The 21,734-nt window shown below is 40.2% G+C and overlaps 1 protein-coding gene, 7 non-coding genes and 1 pseudogene across 8 annotated transcripts in view; 1 reads left to right on the top strand and 8 right to left on the bottom strand.

The window, feature by feature from the left end:
• Positions 1–538: 538 nt before the first annotated feature.
• Positions 539–730, bottom strand: LOC139724162 (U2 spliceosomal RNA). Its single transcript, XR_011710439.1, has one exon. It is a non-coding gene; the product is annotated as a U2 spliceosomal RNA (small nuclear RNA).
• A 1,069-nt stretch (positions 731–1,799) lies between these two features.
• On the bottom strand, positions 1,800–1,991 carry LOC139724159 (U2 spliceosomal RNA). Its single transcript, XR_011710436.1, has one exon. It is a non-coding gene; the product is annotated as a U2 spliceosomal RNA (small nuclear RNA).
• A 1,069-nt stretch (positions 1,992–3,060) lies between these two features.
• Positions 3,061–3,252, bottom strand: LOC139724147 (U2 spliceosomal RNA). Its single transcript, XR_011710425.1, has one exon. It is a non-coding gene; the product is annotated as a U2 spliceosomal RNA (small nuclear RNA).
• Positions 3,253–4,325: 1,073 nt separating this feature from the next.
• On the bottom strand, positions 4,326–4,522 carry LOC139724171 (U2 spliceosomal RNA). The gene has a single exon (XR_011710447.1). It is a non-coding gene; the product is annotated as a U2 spliceosomal RNA (small nuclear RNA).
• A 5,291-nt stretch (positions 4,523–9,813) lies between these two features.
• On the bottom strand, positions 9,814–10,005 carry LOC139724145 (U2 spliceosomal RNA). The gene has a single exon (XR_011710423.1). It is a non-coding gene; the product is annotated as a U2 spliceosomal RNA (small nuclear RNA).
• Positions 10,006–11,078: 1,073 nt separating this feature from the next.
• On the bottom strand, positions 11,079–11,275 carry LOC139724170 (U2 spliceosomal RNA). The gene has a single exon (XR_011710446.1). It is a non-coding gene; the product is annotated as a U2 spliceosomal RNA (small nuclear RNA).
• A 612-nt stretch (positions 11,276–11,887) lies between these two features.
• LOC139724132 (U2 spliceosomal RNA) lies at positions 11,888–11,997 on the bottom strand (annotated as a pseudogene).
• Positions 11,998–13,071: 1,074 nt separating this feature from the next.
• Positions 13,072–13,263, bottom strand: LOC139724144 (U2 spliceosomal RNA). Its single transcript, XR_011710422.1, has one exon. It is a non-coding gene; the product is annotated as a U2 spliceosomal RNA (small nuclear RNA).
• A 3,935-nt stretch (positions 13,264–17,198) lies between these two features.
• The window catches only part of LOC139724116 (uncharacterized), a 52,858-nt gene continuing 48,322 nt past the window's right edge, over positions 17,199–21,734 (top strand). Inside the window, exon 1 of the mRNA XM_071635318.1 lies at positions 17,199–18,757. Within this exon, the coding sequence (XP_071491419.1) occupies positions 17,519–18,757 (1,239 nt within the window). The 5' untranslated portion in view covers positions 17,199–17,518. The remainder of the gene's footprint in view (positions 18,758–21,734) is intronic.

Below are 21,734 nucleotides of genomic sequence, written 5' to 3'. Positions count from 1 at the left end.
CGTCTGCCATTTAGATTTTTCTAACCCTTTGTTTTCTTACTCTAATTTTATTTTCATTGGCGAGAAAAAAACAAAATCAAACAATAATGCCACCATTTTTAACATTATTGTTATTAGAACTTTTGTAAATGGAATCATCAAAATCATCAATATCATCATTAATTTATCCAAATTCAAAAGGGTAAAGTTTAGCATTTCTCTTTTTAGCTAGGCCGTGGTAACATCAGATTAGCCTTATTAGTGGTTTGAAAGAAAGTTTCACCATCTTTTCCATTGCAAAATAGGACCAGGGAATCGTAAGGAGGTATATACGTGGAATGAATAATGGTGATGACAGTATTTTTGATCTCTAAAGAAAGAAGACAAACTAAAAAAGACAGAGGTTTGGGGGAGAACATTGAGCTTTAAGCGAAAGCGTTTTAGAGTTGCAGTATAACAAATGAACATTTTCAAGGAGTTCTACGAAATTGTTGCAGTGAGAGATTGAAGAGAGGAAGATACAAAGTCAGATTCTTTCTTTGGATTATTATTACCCCCTTGGGGGTGGGCCGATCCCGGAGGTACTGCAATACCGGGCCAACCAGTGGCCAGGATGGAGCAAGCCCCTATTCCATGGCCTCGGTACAAAAATCAGATTAATATACAAGCGACTCGATGAGTCGCGTTTCAGATATTAAGCTGAAAAGAACAGATACTACACATGATCTTAGCCAAAAGGCCGAGAAGCGATAACCATTGTTTACATCAGATACGATAATCTTGTTCTGGGATCGATCATCAAGGGATGGCTACCCATTACAGTAACCGCAACGTCATTTCTGCCTTATATCTCGAAAAGCTTACCTTAGGACACGAAACGACCTGCACTACCCTTTGAGCAAATATAAAGTTCTATCCCATGGAATAACTTTCTGGATCATCTTTTGCTCTAAACACGCTATTTTAAGGCTATATATTTCTAAATTGTAGAAACTGAGTCTGTCTTTTTCTATATTATATCACTCTGACTAGGTACTGTGTCATGCGCACTGATTCACTCAGAACACAATCAATGAGCGACGGCTCTCCATGCAAATCGCGATTGGCGGAAATATGAATAGTCATTATCACCCTTCAACCATTAGGAGAGCTAGAATTTCTGACGTCACCACGTGCCGTGTTAAACCTTGATACCAGACAGACAGGCAGAGAGACAAACGTCAAGCCATCGTTGCGGTTATTCTCTTGCAAATGCCGTGTGAGGCGCCCTTTCTTTTCTTTCCTTCTGCCATTTAGATTTTTCTAACCCTTTGTTTTCTTACTCTAATTTTATTTTCATTGGCGAGAAAAAAACAAAATCAAACAATAATGCCACCATTTTTAACATTATTGTTATTAGAACTTTTGTAAATGGAATCATCAAAATCATCAATATCATCATTAATTTATCCAAATTCAAAAGGGTAAAGTTTAGCATTTCTCTTTTTAGCTAGGCCGTGGTAACATCAGATTAGCCTTATCATTGGTTTGAAAGAAAGTTTCACCATCTTTTCCATTGCAAAATAGGACCAGGGAATCGTAAGGAGGTATATACGTGGAATGAATAATGGTGATGACAGTATTTTTGATCTCTAAAGAAAGAAGACAAACTAAAAAAGACAGAGGTTTGGGGGAGAACATTGAGCTTTAAGCGAAAGCGTTTTAGAGTTGCAGTATAACAAATGAACATTTTCAAGGAGTTCTACGAAATTGTTGCAGTGAGAGATTGAAGAGAGGAAGATACAAAGTCAGATTCTTTCTTTGGATTATTATTACCCCCTTGAGGGTGGGCCGATCCCGGAGGTACTGCAATACCGGGCCAACCAGTGGCCAGGATGGAGCAAGCCCCTATTCCATGGCCTCGGTACAAAAATCAGATTAATATACAAGCGACTCGATGAGTCGCGTTTCAGATATTAAGCTGAAAAGAACAGATACTACACATGATCTTAGCCAAAAGGCCGAGAAGCGATAACCATTGCTTACATCAGATACGATAATCTTGTTCTGGGATCGATCATCAAGGGATGGCTACCCATTACAGTAACCGCAACGTCATTTCTGCCTTATATCTCGAAAAGCTTACCTTAGGACACGAAACGACCTGCACTACCCTTTGAGCAAATATAAAGTTCTATCCCATGGAATAACTTTCTGGATCATCTTTTGCTCTAAACACGCTATTTTAAGGCTATATATTTCTAAATTGTAGAAACTGAGTCTGTCTTTTTCTATATTATATCACTCTGACTAGGTACTGTGTCATGCGCACTGATTCACTCAGAACACAATCAATGAGCGACGGCTCTCCATGCAAATCGCGATTGGCGGAAATATGAATAGTCATTATCACCCTTCAACCATTAGGAGAGCTAGAATTTCTGACGTCACCACGTGCCGTGTTAAACCTTGATACCAGACAGACAGGCAGAGCGACAAACGTCAAGCCATCGTTGCGGTTATTCTCTTGCAAATGCCGTGTGAGGCGCCCTTTCTTTTCTTTCCGTCTGCCATTTAGATTTTTCTAACCCTTTGTTTTCTTACTCTAATTTTATTTTCATTGGCGAGAAAAAAACAAAATCAAACAATAATGCCACCATTTTTAACATTATTGTTATTAGAACTTTTGTAAATGGAATCATCAAAATCATCAATATCATCATTAATTTATCCAAATTCAAAAGGGTAAAGTTTAGCATTTCTCTTTTTAGCTAGGCCGTGGTAACATCAGATTAGCCTTATCATTGGTTTGAAAGAAAGTTTCACCATCTTTTCCATTGCAAAATAGGACCAGGGAATCGTAAGGAGGTATATACGTGGAATGAATAATGGTGATGACAGTATTTTTGATCTCTAAAGAAAGAAGACAAACTAAAAAAGACAGAGGTTTGGGGGAGAACATTGAGCTTTAAGCGAAAGCGTTATAGAGTTGCAGTATAACAAATGAACATTTTCAAGGAATTCTACGAAATTGTTGCAGTGAAAGATTGAAGAGAGGAAGATACAAAGTCAGATTCTTTCTTTGGATTATTATTACCCCCTTGGGGGTGGGCCGATCCCGGAGGTACTGCAATACCGGGCCAACCCGTGGCCAGGATGGAGCAAGCCCCTATTCCATGGCCTCGGTACAAAAATCAGATTAATATACAAGCGACTCGATGAGTCGCGTTTCAGATATTAAGCTGAAAAGAACAGATACTACACATGATCTTAGCCAAAAGGCCGAGAAGCGATAACCATTGCTTACATCAGATACGATAATCTTGTTCTGGGATCGATCATCAAGGGATGGTTACCCATTACAGTAACCGCAACGTCATTTCTGCCTTATATCTCGAAAAGCTTACCTTAGGACACGAAACGACCTGCACTACCCTTTGAGCAAATATAAAGTTCTATCCCATGGAATAACTTTCTGGATCATCTTTTGCTCTAAACACGCTATTTTAAGGCTATATATTTCTAAATTGTAGAAACTGAGTCTGTCTTTTTCTATATTATATCACTCTGACTAGGTACTGTGTCATGCGCACTGATTCACTCAGAACACAATCAATGAGCGACGGCTCTCCATGCAAATCACGAATCGCGGAAATATGAATAGTCATTATCACCCTTCAACCATTAGGAGAGCTAGAATTTCTGACGTCACCACGTGCCGTGTTAAACCTTGATACCAGACAGACAGGCAGAGAGACAAACGTCAAGCCATCGTTGCGGTTATTCTCTGGCAAATGCCGTGTGAGGCGCCCTTTCTTTTCTTTCCGTCTGCCATTTGAATTTTTCTAACCCTTTGTTTTCTTACTCTAATCTTATTTTCATTGGCGAGAAAAACAAAAACAAAATCAAACAATAATGCCACCATTTTTAATATTATTGTTATTAGAACTTTTGTAAATGGAATCATCAAAATCATCAATATCATCATTAATTTATCCAAATTCAAAAGGGTAAAGTTTAGCATTTCTCTTTTTAGCTAGGCCGTGGTAACATCAGATTAGCCTTATTAGTGGTTTGAAAGAAAGTTTCACCATCTTTTCCATTGCAAAATAGGACCAGGGAATCGTAAGGAGGTATATACGTGGAATGAATAATGGTGATGACAGTATTTTTGATCTCTAAAGAAAGAAGACAAACTAAAAAAGACAGAGGTTTGGGGGAGAACATTGAGCTTTAAGCGAAAGCGTTTTAGAGTTGCAGTATAACAAATGAACATTTTCAAGGAGTTCTACGAAATTGTTGCAGTGAGAGATTGAAGAGAGGAAGATACAAGGTCAGATTCTTTCTTTGGATTATTATTACCCCCTTGAGGGTGGGCCGATCCCGGAGGTACTGCAATACCGGGCCAACCCGTGGCCAGGATGGAGCAAGCCCCTATTCCATGGCCTCGGTACAAAAATCAGATTAATATACAAGCGACTCGATGAGTCGCGTTTCAGATATTAAGCTGAAAAGAACAGATACTTTTCTTTCAATTTTATTCAATAAAACTTTCACAATATATAATATTTACATTTGTATAAACATGAATACATATAAATGATATATAAAGCACAACAAGAATACTGATTCTGAAATGAAAACTAAACAAACTCGAAAAAGAACCTTCAGTTAACACCACTTTAAGGACATAATTGAATATGATAACTCATTTAATTGCTTGATTCCGCCCTTTAAATCTACCCGTCAAAGAAATTTGCGTAAAGTGGGAAGTGCACCAACGGTGTATATTCCAACGATATAATCGCATCCTTTAAAACAATCAGCCTTCTGTCCGAATCGGAAACCGCGTTATTTCTAGAGGTAACCAGACTGTCCATGCCGGGATTGGTTGGCATGGCAACCCCTCAAGGGGCCCATTTCCCCCTCATTAAAAGATCTCAGGAATGTGGCTACTAAAGCACGTGGGTATGTACTACACTAAATGATCGCTTGCCTGGTGGCAATGTCTGACCGATGTGAATATGAAGCACATTGTTCTATTCTGAAAATATACGTGATCTTTTAACACATAAACCATGAGTTTATACAAATAATATTTACATATTTAAATGATTATATCAGCATATATGAGTCTATATAGCAGTCTATGATTACGAATACAATAAGATATATAACTAAATACTAAAACGATTAAACTGTCTATTATTTACATTTTATACAGGGGTATGAAACACTAAAGTGTATCAAAATAGCACCATAATAAAAAGGAAACTGAACTTTCACAAATTTATCCTCACTTCATTTCCAGAAATGTAACAGAATGGTGATCCTTGCACCCAAGCTTTACGGAATTTCTCTATCGACCACCTCTTGAAATCAACCAATATACGAGAGCGAATTTCTTCTTTAACTTTCAGAATTACCGTCTCTTCTGAGATGAGATCCTTATCAAAAATGTATGAACACCTTCGATTCCAAATAGCCTTTCGAGTAACAGTATACATAACCCACAAACGTGACCAAATAACTTGACTAGTATGTGGAACTTGAGTTCCATACAAGAATGAATTTCTACTAAAACTAACATTCAAACCTAGAAAACGCTTTGTGACCTCATCCACCCAACAAAGAATCTTATGTATGGATGTACATTCCCAAAAGACATGTGCTATATTTTCAAGCTTGGAACAGTAAGGACATTTCCCATCACTGATGCTCCATTGTGAGAGCTTCTCACGTGTGTACAGGGCACCGTGGATGGACCGCCAATTGAATGACTTCAATGCATTACATAACAACGAATCGTGAGTGGTCTTCCATATGGATGGCCAGTCCCACATGGGGTTGCTACCCACAACACGTGGCACATGATTGCTCGATACTAACAGACAAGTCACATCATTGATACTTTTACAAGTCACAAATTGAGCATTGCGTGCATACAACCTTTGAATAATTGACCACGCCTTGCTGTAATTAACAGACATACTATCAGAATGAGGGACCAGATTGGACCACAGATACGAGTACATGTGCCTCAACTTGCTAGCCAAGAAATATTTCAGAAACATACAGTTAAAAGACGTAGTGTCTTGTCCCGACAACTGTGGGAACAAGTTACGAATATGCAGAGCTTCCATTTTATGAACTAAATCATCGAGACTGAGACCTCCTTTTACCGAACTAAGAGTAAGCGTGTCTCGAGACACTAACTCAGTTTTCTTTTGCCATATAAACCTGAACACAGCTTTAAGAACTTCTTTATAAAATCCATCGTCAGGGAGATACACCCTGGCTGGATAATAAAACAATGGATAAATACACGTATTGACGACTAAAACCTTGCCCAACATAGTTAGGCCTCTGTTTTCCCATGTCTTCAATTTTCTAATTGCTTTATCCCGTAACGTTTGCCAAAACGAACGGACACAATAGTCTGTACCAAAACATACACCATTAATTTCAATTTTGTCCTCCACCCAATTAATATCACCTCTCAATTTTCGTCCAACGAAATCGCCTAACTTTAGGCCCTGAGTTTTCTTCAGGTTTAAAGTGGCTCCTGATGCCTTCTCAAATAACGCAAAACATTTAAAGAAATGAACAATATCACTCTGAGATGTAGCAACACAAGTTGCATCGTCAGCGTACTGCAGAAGTTTAACTGACTTTCCACCTCCGCCTGGGATATGGAAACCTCTAATGTCTTTGTGTGACATTATATACCGAGCCAACGGCTCTATAAACAATACATATAATATAGGCGACAAGGGGCAGCCTTGGCGGACCCCTCTGCCTACAGAAATCTCGTCGCTTAAGTCACCATTAACCATGATTCGACTTTTAATATTCGTATACATTATTCTCACCCATGTAATAAAACGAGGACCAAAATTTAACTTTTGTAAAACTTTAAACATAAATTCCCAGTTGACCTTATCGAAGGCCTTGTGCTGATCGATGGAGATTAAAGCGCAGGCATTTCCCCTCAATTTGGAGCAATCGACTATATCTCTTAATAAACACAAATTTTGATGTATTGATCGCCCAGGCACTGAACAGGCCTGGCAATCATTTACAATATTAGGTAGAACAGTAGACAAGCGTAACTGCAATATCTTTGAAATAATTTTATAATCAACCGTTAACAAACTGATTGGTCGCCGATTGGCAGGATCCAGAATATCACCTTTCTTAGGCAACAAAGTTATGATCGCTGTACGTTGTGTGTGCGAAAACAACTCCTTACAAAATACCTCATTATAAACCATTAACAAATCATTACCAATCACATCAAAGAACTTCAAATAAAATTCGACGGGTAGTCCGTCAATGCCAGGAGACTTATTTTTTGACATCATTGACAGGACATTCTTAATTTCTTTCAACTCAATAGGTTTATCTATCTCATTAGATTCTTCTGCATCAATTCCAACCGGAAGAGAATTAATAAGGACGTCTTGAGCTGCGTGATCTATTTCCGCATTAGGTGCGTATAGATCACTGAAAAAATCACAAAAAACTGGAGTGATATCATCACCAGAAACTACATCACCCTGCGAATTTCGTATTTCTTTAATACATTTACTTTCTGCGTTCATACGTTCTACTTTACAGAAATATCCCCCAGGGCGTTCGCCATCTTCTATAAATTTCTCCCGGGATCTAATATAGGCTCCCCTACTCTCTTCCTTTAATAAATCAAGAATTTCCTCTTTATCTCCAGAGATACATGTTTTTTGTAACATCTCAAGTTGACGACGCTTATCTCGCGCACGCCGTACCCCATGAATGACACATAATTCCTTTATACGAACTTTAATATTTTCCCACCAATCAATTATAGAATCAAAGCCTGGTTGTAATGTTTGCCACAAACGATAATGAAAAGATAAATCTTCAACAAATACTTCATCTTCGCACATGGAGACGTTAAATTTCCAATGTGATTTCTTAATAATACGATCGGATAATTGAATGACCGTATTTACTACACTATGGTCAGAAAATGGACAATTAATTTTTGTAACTTTACATATGTCAAACTTATTATGGACATATATCCTATCAAGCCGAGAACTTTGTTTTTTCCCAGTATGTACCCACGTATGTCCACTGTCACAGGGATTCAGTTTCATCCAGACATCTATCAAAGAATGAAATTTTATAAAGGAATTTAATTCCTTCTTTAAGGCCGAGAAGCGATAACCATTGCTGACATCAGATACGATAATCTTGTTCTGGGATCGATCATCAAGGGATGGTTACCCATTACAGTAACCGCAACGTCATTTCTGCCTTATATCTCGAAAAGCTTACCTTAGGACACGAAACGACCTGCACTACCCTTTGAGCAAATATAAAGTTCTATCCCATGGAATAACTTTCTGGATCATCTTTTGCTCTAAACACGCTATTTTAAGGCTATATATTTCTAAATTGTAGAAACTGAGTCTGTCTTTTTCTATATTATATCACTCTGACTAGGTACTGTGTCATGCGCACTGATTCACTCAGAACACAATCAATGAGCGACGGCTCTCCATGCAAATCGCGATTGGCGGAAATATGAATAGTCATTATCACCCTTCAACCATTAGGAGAGCTAGAATTTCTGACGTCACCACGTGCCGTGTTAAACCTTGATACCAGACAGACAGGCAGAGAGACAAACGTCAAGCCATCGTTGCGGTTATTCTCTTGCAAATGCCGTGTGAGGCGCCCTTTCTTTTCTTTCCGTCTGCCATTTAGATTTTTCTAACCCTTTGTTTTCTTACTCTAATTTTATTTTCATTGGCGAGAAAAAAACAAAATCAAACAATAATGCCACCATTTTTAACATTATTGTTATTAGAACTTTTGTAAATGGAATCATCAAAATCATCAATATCATCATTAATTTATCCAAATTCAAAAGGGTAAAGTTTAGCATTTCTCTTTTTAGCTAGGCCGTGGTAACATCAGATTAGCCTTATCATTGGTTTGAAAGAAAGTTTCACCATCTTTTCCATTGCAAAATAGGACCAGGGAATCGTAAGGAGGTATATACGTGGAATGAATAATGGTGATGACAGTATTTTTGATCTCTAAAGAAAGAAGACAAACTAAAAAAGACAGAGGTTTGGGGGAGAACATTGAGCTTTAAGCGAAAGCGTTTTAAGGGCTTTTTACACTTGTAAATTTTTGCTTAGCCCCGGACTATCGGTGGGGCTAAGGGGGGGGGGGGGGGGCTTAGCCCCACCGTTGGTACGGGACTATCCTTAGCCCACTTTCTGTTTACACTCGTTTTTGCCAAAGTGGGCTAGCCCCACCGATAGTACGGTACTATCTGGCCCTGCAAAATAGCAGGGGTTAGCACCGCAATTGCGGTGCTAGCACCGCAATTGCGGTGCCAAGCAAGTGAGTGTAAACAGAACGAAAAAATAATCCTGGGCTAAGCGACGGAGACGAAGTCCGACCCTCACTGACCAATCAGAAACGAGGCAATCAAGTGCTGCCGGTGCGTGCGTGTACGTGTACAGTACACAGCGTAATTATGAATATTCATGTGGTTTGGAAAGTCCGGGGCTAAGAAATACGAGTGTAAAAAGGTCAGTTTTCTCCTTAGCCCCGGACAAGAGATAGTACGGGACTAATTGGCCAGTGTAAAAAGCTGAAAAAATTGGTACGGGACTAACGATAGTCCTGGGTCAGAGAAAGTCCGGGGTTAAGAAACACAAGTGTAAAAAGCCCTTTAGAGTTGCAGTATAACAAATGAACATTTTCAAGGAATTCTACGAAATTGTTGCAGTGAAAGATTGAAGAGAGGAAGATACAAAGTCAGATTCTTTCTTTGGATTATTATTACCCCCTTGGGGGTGGGCCGATCCCGGAGGTACTGCAATACCGGGCCAACCCGTGGCCAGGATGGAGCAAGCCCCTATTCCATGGCCTCGGTACAAAAATCAGATTAATATACAAGCGACTCGATGAGTCGCGTTTCAGATATTAAGCTGAAAAGAACAGATACTACACATGATCTTAGCCAAAAGGCCGAGAAGCGATAACCATTGCTAATATCAGATACGATAATCTTGTTCTGGGATCGATCATCAAGGGATGGTTACCCATTACAGTAACCGCAACGTCATTTCTGCCTTATATCTCGAAAAGCTTACCTTAGGACACGAAACGACCTGCACTACCCTTTGAGCAAATATAAAGTTCTATCCCATGGAATAACTTTCTGGATCATCTTTTGCTCTAAACACGCTATTTGAAGGCTATATATTTCTAAATTGTAGAAACTGAGTCTGTCTTTTTCTATATTATATCACTCTGACTAGGTACTGTGTCATGCGCACTGATTCACTCAGAACACAATCAATGAGCGACGGCTCTCCATGCAATTCGCGATTGGCGGAAATATGAATAGTCATTATCACCCTTCAACCATTAGGAGAGCTAGAATTTCTGACGTCACCACGTGCCGTGTTAAACCTTGATACCAGACAGACAGGCAGAGAGACAAACGTCAAGCCATCGTTGCGGTTATTCTCTTGCAAATGCCGTGTGAGGCGCCCTTTCTTTTCTTTCCGTCTGCCATTTAAATTTTTCTAACCCTTTGTTTTCTTACTCTAATCTTATTTTCATTGGCGAGAAAAACAAAAACAAAATCAAACAATAATGCCACCATTTTTAATATTATTGTTATTAGAACTTTTGTAAATGGAATCATCAAAATCATCAATATCATCATTAATTTATCCAAATTCAAAAGGGTAAAGTTTAGCATTTCTCTTTTTAGCTAGGCCGTGGTAACATCAGATTAGCCTTATTAGTGGTTTGAAAGAAAGTTTCACCATCTTTTCCATTGCAAAATAGGACCAGGGAATCGTAAGGAGGTATATACGTGGAATGAATAATGGTGATGACAGTATTTTTGATCTCTAAAGAAAGAAGACAAACTAAAAAAGGCAGAGGGTTGGGGGAGAACATTGAGCTTTAAGTGGAAGCGTTTTAGAGTTGCAGTATAACAAATGAACATTTTCAAGGAGTTCTACGAAATTGTTGCAGTGAGAGATTGGAGAGAGGAAGATACAAAGTCAGATTCTTTCTTTGGATTATTATTACCCCCTTGAGGGTGGGCCGATCCCGGAGGTACTGCAATACCGGGCCAACCCGTGGCCAGGATGGAGCAAGCCCCTATTCCATGGCCTCGGTACAAAAATCAGATTAATATACAAGCGACTCGATGAGTCGCGTTTCAGATATTAAGCTGAAAAGAACAGATACTTTTCTTTCAATTTTATTCAATAAAACTTTCACAATATATAATATTTACATTTGTATAAACATGAATACATATAAATGATATATAAAGCACAACAAGAATACTGATTCTGAAATGAAAACTAAACAAACTCGAAAAAGAACCTTCAGTTAACACCACTTTAAGGACATAATTGAATATGATAACTCATTTAATTGCTTGATTCCGCCCTTTAAATCTACCCGTCAAAGAAATTTGCGTAAAGTGGGAAGTGCACCAACGGTGTATATTCCAACGATATAATCGCATCCTTTAAAACAATCAGCCTTCTGTCCGAATCGGAAACCGCGTTATTTCTAGAGGTAACCAGACTGTCCATGCCGGGATTGGTTGGCATGGCAACCCCTCAAGGGGCCCATTTCCCCCTCATTAAAAGATCTCAGGAATGTGGCTACTAAAGCACGTGGGTATAATGATCGCTTGCCTGGTGGCAATGTCTGACCGATGTGAATATGAAGCACATTGTTCTATTCTGAAAATATACGTGATCTTTTAACACATAAACCATGAGTTTATACAAATAATATTTACATATTTAAATGATTATATCAGCATATACGAGTCTATATAGCAGTCTATGATTACGAATACAATAAGATATATAACTAAATACTAAAACGATTAAACTGTCTATTATTTACATTTTATACAGGGGTATGAAACACTAAAGTGTATCAAAATAACAGATACTACACATGATCTTAGCCAAAAGGCCGAGAAGCGATAACCATTGCTTACATCAGATACGATAATCTTGTTCTGGGATCGATCATCAAGGGATGGTTACCCATTACAGTAACCGCAACGTCATTTCTGCCTTATATCTCGAAAAGCTTACCTTAGGACACGAAACGACCTGCACTACCCTTTGAGCAAATATAAAGTTCTATCCCATGGAATAACTTTCTGGATCATCTTTTGCTCTAAACACGCTATTTTAAGGCTATATATTTCTAAATTGTAGAAACTGAGTCTGTCTTTTTCTATATTATATCACTCTGACTAGGTACTGTGTCATGCGCACTGATTCACTCAGAACACAATCAATGAGCGACGGCTCTCCATGCAAATCGCGATTGCCGGAAATATGAATAGTCATTATCACCCTTCAACCACTAGGAGAGCTAGAATTTCTGACGTCACCACGTGCCGTGTTAAACCTTGATACCAGACAGACAGGCAGAGAGACAAACGTCAAGCCATCGTTGCGGTTATTCTCTTGCAAATGCCGTGTGAGGCGCCCTTTCTTTTCTTTCCGTCTGCCATTTGAATTTTTCTAACCCTTTGTTTTCTTACTCTAATTTTATTTTCATTGGCGAGAAAAAAAAAACAAAATCAAACAATAATGCCACCATTTTTAACATTATTGTTATTAGAACTTTTGTAAATGGAATCATCAAAATCATCAATATCATCATTAATTTATCCAAATTCAAAAGGGTAAAGTTTAGGATTTCTCTTTTTAGCTAGGCCGTGGTAACATCAGAACTTAGCCTTATTAGTGGTTTGAAAGAAAGTTTCACCATCTTTTCCATTGCAAAATAGGACCAGGGAATCGTAAGGAGGTATATACGCGGAATGAATAATGGTGATGACAGTATCTTTGATCTCTAAAGAAAGAAGGCAAACTAAAAAAGACAGAATTTTGGGGGAGAACATTGAGCTTTAAGCGAAAGCGTTTTAGAGTTGCAGTATAACAAATGAACATTTTCAAGGAATTCTACGAAATTGTTGCAGTGAGAGATTGAAGAGAGGAAGATACAAAGTCAAATTCTTTCTTTGGATTATTATTACCCCCTTGGGGGTGGGCCGATCCCGGAGGTACTGCAATACCGGGCCAACCCGTGGCCAGGATGGAGCAAGCCCCTATTCCATGGCCTCGGTACAAAAATCAGATTAATATACAAGCGACTCGATGAGTCGCGTTTCAGATATTAAGCTGAAAAGAACAGATACTACACATGATCTTAGCCAAAAGGCCGAGAAGCGATAACCATTGCTTACATCAGATACGATAATCTTGTTCTGGGATCGATCATCAAGGGATGGTTACCCATTACAATAACCGCAACGTCATTTCTGCCTTATATCTCGAAAAGCTTACCTTAGGACACGAAACGACCTGCACTACCCTTTGAGCAATTATAAAGTTCTATCCCATGGAATAACTTTCTGGATCATCTTTTGCTCTAAACACGCTATTTTAAGGCTATATATTTCTAAATTGTAGAAACTGAGTCTGTCTTTTTCTATATTATATCACTCTGACTAGGTACTGTGTCATGCGCACTGATTCACTCAGAACACAATCAATGAGCGACGGCTCTCCATGCAAATCGCGATTGGAGGAAATATGAATAGTCATTATCACCCTTCAGCCATTAGGAGAGCTAGAATTTCTGACGTCACCACGTGCCGTGTTAAACCTTGATACCAGACAGACAGGCAGAGAGACAAACGTCAAGCCATCGTTGCGGTTATTCTCTTGCAAATGCCGTGTGAGGCACCCTTTCTTTTCTTTCCGTCTGCCATTTAGATTTTTCTAACCCTCACGGTTTTCTTACTCTAATTTTATTTTCATTGGCGAGAAAAAAAAAACAAAATCAAACAATAATGCCACCATTTTTAACATTATTGTTATTAGAACTTTTGTAAATGGAATCATCAAAATCATCAATATCATCATTAATTTATCCAAATTCAAAAGGGTAAAATTTAGCATTTCTCTTTTGGGCTAGGCCGTGGTAAAATCAGACTGGCCTTATTAGTGGTTTGAAAGAAAGTTTTACCATCTTTTCCATTGCAAAATAGGACCAGTGAATCCTAAGGAGGTCCATGTAATGAATAATGATGATGGCAATTAGAAAAAAGAGACAAGACTGGTAACAAAGAAATCAATATGAACAGGTTAGGATATGTTAGAGCGCCATCTACGGACACATCGTGTTCTTGGGACATACATAATCGCTGGGTGCAACAAAGAAGTACGTCAGTACTATTTTTTTGAAACACGAGTTACATTACGTTGCGGTTTGGTCTATTGCACAGCACAATGAACTGCCTTTCGTCATCGGCTGCTTTCACAGTTTTGTTTGTTTGTTTTTACTATAAAAAAACCCTATATCAATGTAAACTTAAAAGTAGGTGTAATGTCACTGAAAAGAAAGAGTAAGATTTTTACAAGCACGTGGTGAAATGATCAAAATTGGATGAGAAAGTAAGGACGTTATGAAATTTTAAAGATTCGATAATTTTCATCAGACTTTGTTGAAATTTGAACTGTTGTGCTTTCATAATATTGTACTATTTCTTTGAACTTCCCTTCACTGGCAAAACACGCGTGGAAGCCTAAACCCTGAGCTATGAAGCCACATATATGTCTGTGTGTTTGTTTGTTTTTGTTTTTGTTTTTTCTGCTATCTATCTCTTCCCTTGACATCACTCTGGTACGCTGGTTACCGTTTGTTTTCACACCATTAGCATGACATTATCAATAACTATTAAAAGTAAATATGTTAAGCAATCATTAGCGAAGAAGTTTCTTAAAGCGGCAAATATCAAATTACACTTCACTGCACTTTCATGTTGGCTTTGAATAAAATCAAACAAACAGAATATCGGAAGTGACCTCAAACATTTTTCCCCGCAGAATATGTCAGTGGTGGATCTACGGGGGGGGGGGGGGGGGGAGGCGTGGAGGGAGGCAGGGGATCTAACCCCCTGCCCCCTTGGGCTGTCAAGTGAAAATGTGATGTGCATAGGGGGGGGGGGGGCGGTATTATGCAATGCTTTCCATGGTCTCCATTGTGTTAGATACCAGGAAAACATCACTTACGGGGTTTCAAAATAGGGAAAAAAAAAGCCACAAACACAAAAACAAGCAAACATACAAATCTCCGGGGGGGGGGGGGGGTCACCCTCTTCTCGGACTCTCTCCCCACTACTATATTTTAGCAGTCCCCTCCATTTCCAATAGCCTACCTGTTTATCTATTGTTTGACACATGTTAAGTGGGCCCATAATTCCATTATGATTTAGTTTTAATTTCACTACCTTTATAATAGCAACTCACCTATAGACAGATAGTTGAAATATTTTGTATTTCGTAGAATCATGTTATGTTTATGATTGTATATGATTTTGTTGGTACAAGAACACAGCACTGACGACATTTAAGTTAAAAAGTGTCGTAGGTGCCACTTATTCTAAAACCAAGATTTTTGTATTCATTTCTATTGGTGATGACATCGCATCACCCGAGCTGATTTGCATATGCAATAAGTATTTAATCAATTTTTGTGTAAATAAGTGCAACTTTAAAATTCCACATAACTCTCTTGCTTCCAATGTTACTGAGACCTCTGTATATCATTCTGTAGGTATTGAATAATTCCATATACCAAAGTCAATTCGAACACGGAGCGGAATTTCACTGTTGAGCAGTGTGTAAAAACACGTATATTGGAGACCTTATCAGGTTGAAATCGAGAATACCGACCTTAGTTTCTTGACAATCATGATATTATGTTTAACATAACCAGGATTTTATCGGGATTGACTTACCATAAAAAGATACCGTGATAAGTTTTGTGTTCCGTAACCCCTCCCCCCCCCCTCCGTCCCACCACCTTCACCAAAGAAAAAAAGAAAGGGGGGGGGGGACTACTACGTCGATAATCAAATGTCAACGAAAACTATGGCATATTCTACAGTGTGTTATGGTGCGGAGGGTAAATCTCTCGCTATATTATCTTTTTTTTTTCACGTAGTAGAAACTCACCACACCTCTACCGTACCAAGTGTCTACCTCGAGAATGCAATTACAGGTCAAAGATGATCGTTGTCTTAGAGACCCGCCTACGAAACTTTCACCCGCTAGTTGAAGTTCAGGTAGGGGATTTATAAAATTGGATCCTCGCCAGTGGCAGGTGGTTGGTATACGACGGAGCGTCCGTTTTCAACTTCACTGTAATATTAGGGAAATATGCCTCAACTTCATAAGGGGTCAGGTGTATGTGACCCCCAAGAAAACAGGTTAGCGCTTAGTGAGGTCCAGGACAAAATTTCCCGCGGGTGCGACGCTTGCTCGTATTTTCATTCAATCCACGTAGTGGAGTGTGTCACCAATACAAGAGATGTCGGCCCATTGTTTGTGGATCGATAATAATAGAACGAACTAAAAGCGTACAGTGTGACAGCCTGCAAACAGGCGGTATCGTGTAAGAGCGTACACACAATGCCGCTAATGCTGGAAGCGTGCGTCCACACGTACCTCGTACCTCGGCGCGGAGCAGCTACTCACGACAGTAAAGGGGTCGATGCGGAATGCGTGTACACGAGAGCACTGGGAGAGGAGATCGAGTCAAGTACCGAGTTACGGACGCGCGCTCACGGAGGGGGAATGGTGATGCAAAGCTTTTAGCAGACGATGACTTCCGTGACTGAGATAGCGATACTCGTCGTCGATTACTGACCGCGGAACATCGTCTGTTGCTCGAATGGTCATTTTCGTGTGACAGCTTTCTTGCTGGAGACTGCACGCACTCTGCGGAGGTCCCGTGTCACGGGAACTTGCCCGGCTTCATCCCGGTCGTGGATGTGAAACGGATTACGCTCGCTTCGGCGAGCTAGCGCTGCTGCAACGATGGAATGTATAGTAGTCGGCATTCAACAAGCATTGATCTGTGTCAAAGCAGACTGTCGATAATCTGGTATACTATTATCATGTTCGTTTAAGTATTTCCCCCATTTGTAGGATTGGCTTCCCTATCAGACTTCAAAACATACGCTTCCTTGGATTTATCGCATCGGTTGATTCGTCGCTGTTGGGGCGGAATTACACTCCACCGCGGGAAGTTGGAACACTGTGGCTACATCACCGAAGCGCAATGTAAAGGAACACCTATCTTCTCTGGGGAAAGTGTACTTGATATCTTTTGCATCATAAATGATACCGCAAACATATGTTTTTCTTCCAGATTTATAATTTCAAGAGCACTGTAGGCACTTGACATCAAGATTATAGGCATCAGCTCTGTGTGTTGTATGATGTATAACCATTTTAGCTTTTGTTTGCTCTTTTTGCCAGTGAGTTGACATAGCACACATGTGCATGCTGCTTCTCAGACGTGAACTTATTGATGAGGATATTTTATCAAACATAGAGCCTTTATTTTCGCCTTTTTATAGCGATAACTGATGATGGTGTTTGTTATTGGATAGCAGAGATAGCTCGTGCTAGCAGACATGGCTACAAATACCCTGCATTTGTACCGCACTCTCCCGCTAAACGACAGCGAGAATACTCAGCTCTTCACTTTCAAGTTGGGGTTAATGAACCTGGACGAATTCAAATCCCGCTCCGTCCGATCCACCGTCATCAATTATCAGGGCCAGGATTGGTACCTGAGCTGCAAGTACGCAGAGGGGAAGCGACATGAGTTCCTGGGCGTATACGTGTATTGGGGAAGCCCCGCGGAGGGTGTGCGATGTCGGGCCGACTTTCGCATCATCACCCGAAACGTCCTTGACCCTACCAAGAGCCTCGTCACCGAAGGGAGCCAAGTAGAGTTCAGTGCTCCCCAGTCGCCGGGGTGGGGTAAAAGGGAGTTTGCACCTCTCAGGGAGCTTTTCACGCCGGGCCAGGGATTCTTGCTAGAACCGGAGAAAGTCGTCATCATCGAACTTGCCATGAAATCTTGCTCGACACTCTTCGAGCAGTCCGTGGATTTCGCGCAGCTCTTGAAAAATCGCGAGCAGCCTTATCCATCTTTCTTCACTGCCAACTTTCCGCTTGCTGGAATGGAATTCTACCTCTCTCTGTATCCTCTCGGTGATCGCGAAGAAGCCGACGGACACGTCTCCGTGTATCTCCACCGTTTCCTAGGCAACGATGCTGAGTCATCGCTTATCGGATGTCGGATACGCTATCGATTCTTTCTCGGCCACAGTCGCACGTGTCCTGCGAGTTCAAAGACATTTGAATTCTCCTTCAAGAACGAGCAAGGCTACGGTCGTTTCAAGGCTTTCGAGCCCCTGAACGGCAGCGATAACCTCCTGTTTCGTGGGGCAGTTCCTCTCGGGGTCGAGATCGTCTCCATCACACCGTTCGCCCAGCCGGAGATCAGACTGACCACAAGAGGCTATTATCACACCGACAATTTCGTCTTTGAGGATGCCACCTTTCCTGATCACCGGGGCAACATCTGGCGCCTGTCTGCGACCAACGGCTCGCATTTCCTGTCACTACGCCTCAACGCCAGCGACAAGAACAGGTTGTTCTCGGCACCAGGACTGGTCACCAACCAGACCCGACTGCCCAAGAGGGAGGAGTGTACCAAGTTTGTCCAGTGGAGAGCGTTTGTGCTGTCCAGAACTGACCGGAAGAAGACTCTGTCCGTCAACGGATGCCCCCTTACGGCGTACTACTCCAGGGGCCTGATGAGCACCAATTATAACATGTCTACCCAGATACCTCTCAGCAAGGTAAGGACATCACAGTGTGGGCATCACTAACTTATTCTTTTCACTAATGTAATAGAAGTCTAGAGAAATGCTCTATAGGCCTATGCCATTGAAAAATGAATGACGTATTCATGTTGTTTTTGAATGAATGCTTGGATAGAGGGCTCGGTCTATGAAAGAGTGATTAATTATGATGAGATTTTGATACATACATGTATTCCTATACTGCATTATACGTTTTGTATTCTACTTTGTACCTTTATCACATTCATTGATCAGCATCAGTTCAATTTGATGAGATTCATACATGTGCCCATCTCTTATCTAGGAGGCTGCGGGATAGTTTGTCATCACCGTGAAATCTTCGAGAAGAGAAGTGTGTTATAGTTTCAACCTCGCACGAAACTCTGTGATACTTGATACGTAGAACTAACGTGTACTCGGGAAAATGCCAATGTATTCATGTGAGTACAAAACCGGCGGTATACCCAAAGGAGCTCTGCGGGAAGTCACGCTGTATGAATCGTTTAATCTAGATTTGTCTTGTGAAGCCACGTGACATAGTGATACCCTGTCAATTGTGCCTAAACAGAAATGTCGGCTTGGAATAACTAATGATTTATTCCAAGCTATCATTCCTATTTTATTCGCCTTTCCCGTTTTCTTTCGAAGCACTTGTAGTCATAACTATGATTTGCTACGAGTAGGAATTGAGAGTAATGTCAATAAATTCTAGTTTGCTCTTATTGATCCTTTTTTCCACTTTTATCCTGTCCTTTTAATCCTTTTAAATTCTCTGATTTTCATTACATCTGACTTCATTGACGTGTGTAACCAGCTAAAGGAATATGAATGACACACACACACACACACACACACACACACAGATTTGTTGCATTTAACACTGTTTTTTAATGGAATTATGGCCATCTTTTTATGTAATATTAGGGAATGATTAGATAAATCCAATCATACTGATGACTTATTATGTAGAGACTGATGTTCAATTATTCTAAACAGATTCGGATGGTTTCTATTTGAGAGAATATGTTAACAATATGCTACGGGACAATTATAATATGATATGAATTAGTGATGTGATATGATATACATGTAGCATAATGCTTCTTATCATCAAGTAATGAATATCGTATAATGTTACTTAATTATTCACCAGAGTTTGGTGTTTCCTATCGTGAAGAATATACCAGAAAAGAACATGCTGTAAGGCTCGTTCGCTCACTGAAGAGAGAAACATTCCAAAGACTAATTGTGTTGATTCATTATGGACTTGACAAACAAACCTTATCATTATAGAAGCCACTGAATATCATTTACCACATGTTTGCTCTTAGCAGGCTGTGCATATTTCAGGATATCAAGAATCGATAGATATACAGCATTGTACTTTGTACGGTGATCTATCACTTGGTCTACTCCCACTTCGCCTAATAGCCTTTAGTCTCAACTCACATGGTCTAATCCTGTTTTGTCTACAACCAGTTCGTCTAATGACCATTTAGTCCAATTGCCACTTAGCCTCATTGCCAATTGGTCTACTTCCAGATGGGCTATGCCCACTTCGTCTAACACCCACAGTTAATTAGACAAAATGGGAAAAAGTCCAAGGAGACAGAACTGCAATTAGACCATCTGGTCATTAGACGAAACGATAAGTAGCCAAACTGGGCATTTAGACCAAGTGAGAAGTAGACTAAATGAACATTAGACGAAACTGATAGTAGACCAGGTGAGTTTAGCTGTAGTGGTGTTAGACGAATTGGGAAGTAGACCATCTGATAGTAGACCAAGTGGCAATAAACCCTTTGTTCTCTTTCAAACCTGATTTGTTCCCCGCACTACAAGATCAAATAACTCAAACTGACGAGTCTAAATTTGAACACCGTTGCAATTTTGTTGCACTTAAAGAAACGGCTCTACTCTGTAATGAAACAAGTAGAAAGTGGCTATCATGAAAGGGTGTTCGAATGTTTACGATGTGTTTTCGCCAGCTGATACCCGATTTTGTTCTTACTCCGTATGAGTTCGGAATTGAGCTGAAATTATTCGAAGAAATTGCAGATTTGTTAGAGTATACCGAAGGCTGATGACTTACGCTGTGTTGTTTGCCAGTGGCATGGTGGCAATCATTTTCTTAGTCAGGTGATTTTGCCAGAATACTTTGTTCGTCATTGTGCAAATCGTTAAATTCTGTGGATGAAGCATTAGACAGGAAGTCGGTTTTTAAATCTCGGGCAAAGTTTTAACCATAAAGCTGCACTCAATGGTTTAACATAGCACATGATGCCACTGAAGTAGCTATCAGAGGGAGTTTGAATCCATGGTGGCGCCAGAATGGGAGTGGATATTCTCCCGGGGGCGCGGTGTGGGGGGGGGGGGGGGGTGGTCTTCACCTTATCCACTACCCTGGTTCTATACCGACGAGTCGCCTGTTCTGCTTTCACCCCCCTGACAAACCTTGGCCTCTACACCAATCCTTCTTCAGCCTTCCTAGGGGTCAACATCCTGTCACTGAAGTCAAACTTTTATGCGATTCTACAGTAATGTACGAATAGAGTACGGTCATGATACCTGTGTTTTTCTGTTGCATCAAGCTCTGTTTATCCATTTTTGTTTTCTTCAAAATTGTCCGTAAATTTGTAGCGGGCCAGTACCCCAATTTTGATACTTACGAGTGACACTTTGCTGTCAAAATCATGACACGGCATGTGGATAGGTTTGATTAAGGTCACCCAAGACGTTTAGTGGTTGGGTGATGCTGACAGTTCGGTGCAAAGTCCATGTAGTAACAAAGATACCAAGCAGGCCCTATTTAGTGAGTTCACCTGAAAAGTACATGTAGGCCTATACACAATGCGTTTGCATGGTTTGCGGGTACGGCTTCTCGCGCATGTGATAACTCTATGATTAGATCGGATCTTTTTCTTTATATTACATCAAACAAATGCCACAAGAAACACTTTGTCTCGACCCACTA

This window comes from Diadema antillarum, unplaced genomic scaffold (assembly GCF_040938485.1).
Source record: "Diadema antillarum isolate AM-2024a unplaced genomic scaffold, OU_Dant_1.0 scf00000207, whole genome shotgun sequence".
In the NCBI taxonomy this organism is placed as follows: Eukaryota; Metazoa; Echinodermata; class Echinoidea; order Diadematoida; family Diadematidae; genus Diadema; species Diadema antillarum.
The sequence above is the reverse complement of the archived record's forward strand: the minus strand, read 5'-3'. Positions and strand labels throughout refer to the sequence as shown.